General features: G+C 44.2%; 1 protein-coding gene across 1 annotated transcript in view; it reads left to right on the top strand.

The window, feature by feature from the left end:
• Positions 1–322: 322 nt before the first annotated feature.
• PI4K2B (phosphatidylinositol 4-kinase type 2 beta) overlaps positions 323–6537 on the top strand; it is a 28332-nt gene continuing 22117 nt past the window's right edge. The window contains exon 1 of the mRNA XM_044225859.1: positions 323–792. Coding sequence (XP_044081794.1) covers positions 483–792 — 310 coding nt within the window. The 5' untranslated portion in view covers positions 323–482. The remainder of the gene's footprint in view (positions 793–6537) is intronic.

Genomic DNA, 6537 nt, shown 5'->3' with positions numbered 1-6537 from the left:
GTCCAGAATGTCTGAACAAAAGACAAGGTCCCCACTCTCGTGGGCTTGTAGTAGATGTAACAAATGTTAGTCACAGAAATAAAGGTGTAGTATGGATTGTAGTAAATTCTACGAAAGAATTCTGCAGTGTAGGATAGTCTGACCTAGGTCGGACGGGGGAGCCTCGGCGGACGTAAATTAACGCCAACCCCAGCGCTCCTCAAGCACACCCACCCCACCTCGCAACTTCCCGCTGCTCCAGTTGCAGGTGACAGCCGCCCCATGCCCCGCCCACTACGCCCCCACCCTTCTGCGCAGGCGCAGGGTTGGCGCGAGGTGGGGCGCGGCTGGCGACTTCGCGGGGACAACCGCCTGGCGGGCCGGGAGTCTGTGAGGTGTCTTGGTTCCGCCACAGCGGCAGCAGTTCTCCGCGATGCCGAGGCCAGAGCCGGGCAGCTCGCCACTCTGAGCCGGTCTCAACACGGAAGGCACAGAGGGAGGCCATGGCGGAGTCCTCCGAGTCCGGGCGGCTGGCGTCGGAGGACGGCGGCGGGAGCTTGGAAGCGGAGGACGACGAGGAGCGGGAGCCGCTGCTGCCGCGGACCGCCTGGGCCCTGCCACCTAAGGGCGCCCCCGGGATCGCCGTCAGGCTCGTGGAGGCTGCCGGCCAGGAGGGCGCGGCCTCTCCTCGCGAGGCTGGAGACAAGGAACTGCTGCTCCGGTCTTGGGACGCGTCCAGCCGGCCCTCCCGGAGCGTGAGTGTCCGCCGGAGCTCGCCCACCCACCCCACCCGGAAACGCCCCCGAGGTGCAGGTGCGACCCGGCCCTTACACCACCCCGCAGCCCCCCTCCCGGTCCCCTGCCGGGAGCGCGTCGCCGCCCAGCCCCTGCAGGGCCCCATCTCTGTCCCACACCAGCACTTGCCTGGGAGGAAAGGCGGTCATGCAGGCACCCCTCCCAGCCGGAGCACGGACCAGGGGGCCCGCCGGCCGTCGAAGCTTGGACCCCTTGCCTTTCTCTCCGCTCCCCGGTTTCCTCGCATCTTTCCCAGGGGGCATAGGCCACTTCACCTAAGGCCTGTAGTTGTCACTCTGATCCTTGGGGCCTCCCGCAAGAGTAAGCCTAAACTTTTGAAATCAGACACTGAGAAAAACTTAGCACGGTAAAATGACGTAAGTTGTTTGCTCAAGTTTGGACTTGAGGTTTGGCTTAAGAACCCTGAACTGTCAGGAAGGTTCCCCGAGTTGTGAATTTGCCAGGCAGATGGATGACAGCAGAGAGATGAACAGCAAGACAATCTAGATGCCATCCGGACACATTTCAAAACTTTCTGGTTAATGTTATTGTGACGTTAGTCAGAGGGGGGCAGAGGCAGTTGAATTTCTCTAGCTGTGATTTCTCTTGCAAAGTTTTCTTTCTGGAGCCCTTTCTGTTCTTACACTTCAAGGGGGAGGAGGGCACTTTTTCACTATTAAGTGGACCGGTAGCCTCAGATAGAAAAGAGGGTAATTGGTACGATGTTGAAGACCAGTAAAAAGTGTAGGCATGCTCTTGCAAGCATGGATATTCCTTGATAAAGTAAGTTTTTTGGCAAGTTGAGTCGAGTTTGGCTACTTTGATAGTAAAATAGGGTACATTTGTATGAATCATAGCTGAAGATGAGATGGGCTCGTTTGTAAAATTATGCTTAAATCTATTTGTTGGCGGTTGGGATGGTTTAAGTGAGATGATGTGTGTACTGTGCCTGTAGTAGAAGTCTGTATGTGATGGCTTAAAGAAAAGCTACAGAAAATGCAGCTTTAATTAATACTGCTTGCTTATCCCTGAGTTTTTAGATTTTACATGTCCTGCTACCACTACAATAATGGGGCTCCTACAATTTAAGGAATTTGGGATAGAATAGGTTATTCAAGTTGTAGTTGAGCTTACATTCAAACATCCTCTCAGGTAAATCGGAGAGGCCCCGGAGAACCAAACTTTCCCCTTCAGGTCTTTCATGAATAAAGCTTTAGCTAATTGCTCTGACATGCCAGGTCTGCTGTCATTACGTTAGCTAACAGGTGCATTGACGGTACAACACTGAACAGAACAAACATGATGATCACAAAGGGACCCACATTCACCTAGCTATGTAATTTGTTTCTGTATTACCTAGAATCCTTCTGTAAAGTAACTAAAATCTGTGTGGCTAGTTTGCTTTTTTTTCCTACGCTAAAGCTACCTGGGTAGCTAGATTTTAATGGAGCCTAAAAGAGTGTGGTTATTCTGTGTGGTTATTCTTGAGTGTGGCTATTCTATGAAAGTGAGGCTTTGTTTAAAAAAAAAAAAAGAAGAAGAAGAAAAAGTATTAAGTCTAGAAAAAGTAAGAGTAGAATAGACTGTAGTACTCTGAATAAAGATTGGTAACTAAAGAGAATTCTCCCGTTTTAAATGGTAATAATTTATATCACAGTTTACAGTTGGCTAAGATTTCTTTTTGTGTAGTTCATGAATTCTCACAACAGCACAACAAGTTGTTATTCACCCTCACCCGTGTTATGAGGATTGAAAATGAACAAAACTGTGATGACTAGTAGTAGGTCATAGAACTTTAGCGGTAAGCCGAAGTCAAGTATACAGGAAGTGGTAAAGCCAGAACTGAGCCTAGTTCTTCCTTTTATGCCCTGCACTTTTTCCATTTTGCTGTAGATCCCGAGTATTATAAAGTAATTGTTATTTGTGGTTATTAATGGAAGTCTTATTTTTAATGGACTAAAAAATAGTTTTGAGTTATAAAAAGTATTTTAAAAATTTCATACTAGTCTCCTAAAAAGTTTATGATTGAGTAATATAACTAGATTTTTAAGTTATTTTTTAATGAGTTATTTTAATAAGTTAATGGTAACTTCCTTTGCCCTTTACCACCCAACTTCCATGAAGCCACCTCTTTAGTTCTAAGCAATTCTTACCTTTAGCTTGATATTAACATGATTTTATCTTATGCTTAATGCATATGCATTTATGCTTATCTATTTTTTAAAGTGTAAATAGGAATTTTATGTAGTTCAGCCAGTGGAAGAATGTCTGTAACCTTCACTTGAGCAAGACACTGACAAAGTCTGGAACCAGCATAAACACAGTGTTGGGTCAGTGTCAAAGTAGAAAGATTAGTGGCATTCCTTGTTGTAGTTGTCATTTTAATCAGTGAGTTGGAGAGTAATAAAGATGATAATAGTTAATACCTAGGTAGCAGTACGTGTAGGGCATAGTTCTATGTGCTTCAGTACCATTAATTCATACTAACCCCATGAAGTGTCTACTATATGTTAGTCTCATTTTAAGGAAGCACAGAGAGATGAAGTGACTTCTCAAGGTCCCAGTTAATACAAACCAGGAGCACTTAGCAGTTTTTTTAGAGAGTCTACAGTTAGGGAATGGTGTTAGAACACAAAGAACTACCAAAGGAAAAGGAAATGTATATTTATAAGCCTTTTAACAATTCATGGTGCTTTATAAATGTATGAACAAAATAGCATCATTTAAAGTAAGGAAGAGGGGCGCCTGGGTGGCTTAGTGGTTTAAGCCTCTGCCTTCAGCTTGGGTCGTGATCTCAGGGTCCTGGGGTCGAGCCCTGTGTCAGGCTCTCTGCTTGGCGGGGAGCCTACTTCCCCCTCTCTCTCTGCCTGCCTCTCTGCCTGCTTGTGATTTCTCTCTCTCTGTCAAATAACTAAAAAAAAAAAAAAAAAAAAATCTTAAAGTAAGGAAGAAAGATGTGGGTGGGAAGTAAGGTAATGGAGGCTGGCATAAGAGTACACAAAATGCACATTGGATGCTTGGTGCAGGCAGCCCACAAATCTGATCTCTAAAGTTCCTGAGGAGCCAACTTGAGAGGAGCACAGTCAATGTGCCCATAAAGTTAAACCAGTTATTTGAGTCAGAACAGACCTGACAAAGGAAAATCTGTCACGTATCTTTTGGAGAAGAGACTACGTGATGAATAGTATCTTTGCAATAAAAGTGATGAGTTTCGTAGGGGTATTTCTTAGAACGTCCCTGAAGCCCATTGTAATAGAAGAATTTCTAATGTGTGGTGCTGTAAGTATTGCTGGATCTGTATTCTAAATGCTGATAATCTGGCTGAATTTAGAGGAAGGTGTTAGAAGAGTAGATGCCCTAGGTGTCTTGATAGTCCTCCATAACTGACCTTTTGAAAGGTACTGATTGAGAAGCCACTTCTCTCTCTCAAGAGATTATTCTTCAACTAGTAAGATGAAGACACCTATTTTTTGTTTTCCATTTATTGCTGAGATAAATCAGTCTCAAATGCTTGAGTGCCTGCTGGGTGCCCGTGGGAACTGAGACCTTGGGGAAACAGTGGTGACCAGATATCAGATGTGTGTTCAATTAGGAGCCTTGTCCCCACATAGCTTTTTAGCCTAATGGTGGAAAGAGTCAATTAAAACAGTTCCAACAGCCAGTGTATTTGAATGGGGAAAACTGGGGGTTCCTTGAACTGTGTCCTGGATTTAGGGGCCAGGGAACATTTAGCAGAGGAAATAGTATCCAATTTGAGACCTAAAAATGGCCCTGGAACTCCCAAGAGCAGGGTTCAGATCACCAAACCAGTAAGCTAACTACTTATCTTTTTAGAAACTATTCCGGTCATTGGGTAAGATGGAATCCCAACCCCTGAAGTGAGGAGGGGCTCATTTTGGTTTATTTATTAATATGAGACCTTGATAATTACTACATGTACTTATATAAAAGGTTTATAAAATGGATTCTCTTATTCTGTTTTCAGTTTTGGTTACTAAGAGGCCAGTGATAACTCTTAAGTGTGTTCAAGGGGATAGTTTGTTAATAAATAATTGTGAGATTTATCAAGGGCCTGCTAGGTACCAGGCACTGTTTTTAAGTGGTTAGAGTATACCAGAGAGCAAAACAACAGTCTCTGCCCTTCTGGATCTTAGGTCATTTTGTCCTAGTGCTGCAAGTGAAGAGATGGAGTTCAAGGATCAGTAAGAATCAGCCGTGGGAAGGAAGCTTGGAATATACATGGGGAATAGCATAGGCAAATGTTGAGAGGATGTGCTGGATATCTTTTGAAAAGTGAGGAGCTCAAATAGGACTGGAACTTGAATAGAAGATCGACACATCTTAGAGGAGACCAGAAGGGAGTACACAGAGGTAGAAGTGATATTTTCCTCAGAAAATTCTTTGATACACCAACAAATCAAAACCTTATAGTTTATTCCTTCAGAGGGATAACAGTAATTTTACCTGAAAAAAAAATTTCTTTTTTTTTTAAAAAGATTTTATTTTTTTGACAGAGATCACAAGTATAGGCAGAGAAGCAGGCAGAGAGAGGTGGGGGGAAGCAGGCTCCCTGCTGAGCAGAGAGCCCGATGAGGGGCTCCATCCCAGGACCCTGAGATCATGACCTGAACGGAAAGCAGAGGCTTAACCCACTGAGCCATGTAGGTGCCCCCCAAAAATTGGAAACCACTGGGCTGTTTTGTACAAGAGTAACATAATCTGACATCTTTTTTTAAAAAATATTTATTTATTTATTTATTTATTTATTTGAGAGAGAGTGAGCACGAGCTGGGTGTGTGTGTGGGGGCGGGAATTAGGACATAGGGAGCGGGAGAAGCAGAATCTCCATTGAGCAGGGGGCCCAACTGGGGCTTGATCTCAGGACCTTGAGATCATGACCTGAGCCAGAGACAGGCGCTTAACCCAGTGAGCCACCCAGGTTCCCCAGATCTGACATGATTTAAAAGAATTACTGCTATAGTTTCTCTGTCGAGTATAGAGAAGGCATGGGTGAAGACGGAGAGTGGTTAGGAAACTCATAATAATCCAGGTTAAGAGTTGATAGTCACTTGGATCACATTGAGGGGATGAAGATGGTTGGATTCTGGGTGTTTATGTAAGATAGAGTCATGCAAAGTGCTAATGGTTTAGATGTTGATGGTAAGAGTTTTAAGATGATGGATGATTCCAAGGTTTTTGGTCTGAACAGCTGAAAGATTTTGAGTTGCTGGCAACTGAAATAGGGAAACTTGGGAGGAAAGCAGTCAGGAAGGGTGACAAAGATAAGAATTGAGTTTGGGGGAGTAAAGTTTGAGCTGTCCATTAAATATCCAAGTAGAGATATTGAGTATAGTAGTTTGGAGTTCAGGGCAGAAGTCCAGGCCCAAATATAAATTTGGGAGTTAATCAGTGCTGATGAAGAAGAGAAAAGGATCATGAACTGAATCTGAGGCATTGCAAAGTCAGTCTGTCAGGGAGATAAAAATGAGCCAGCAAAGAGACAAAAAGAGAAGCCAATGAAGTGGAAAAACCTGGAGAAGGGGAATCCTGGAAGACAAGTGAAGGAGGAGGGGGTGACCAACAGGGTCAAATGTTGGAGTTGGGCAAGGAAGATGAGTTTTGAGGTTAGATTTAGCAATATGGATGACTGCATACCCCAACAAAAGCTTTATGAATGGAGTGGTTGGGACAGAAGCCTGATTTAAATGGGTTCAAGAGAAAATTGGGGAAGAAAAATTGGAGATGGAAAATATAAATAACTAT

Source organism: Neovison vison, chromosome 11 (assembly GCF_020171115.1).
Source record: "Neovison vison isolate M4711 chromosome 11, ASM_NN_V1, whole genome shotgun sequence".
NCBI classification, from domain to species: domain Eukaryota; kingdom Metazoa; phylum Chordata; class Mammalia; order Carnivora; family Mustelidae; genus Neogale; species Neogale vison.
This window is presented reverse-complemented; position numbering and strand designations above follow the sequence as displayed.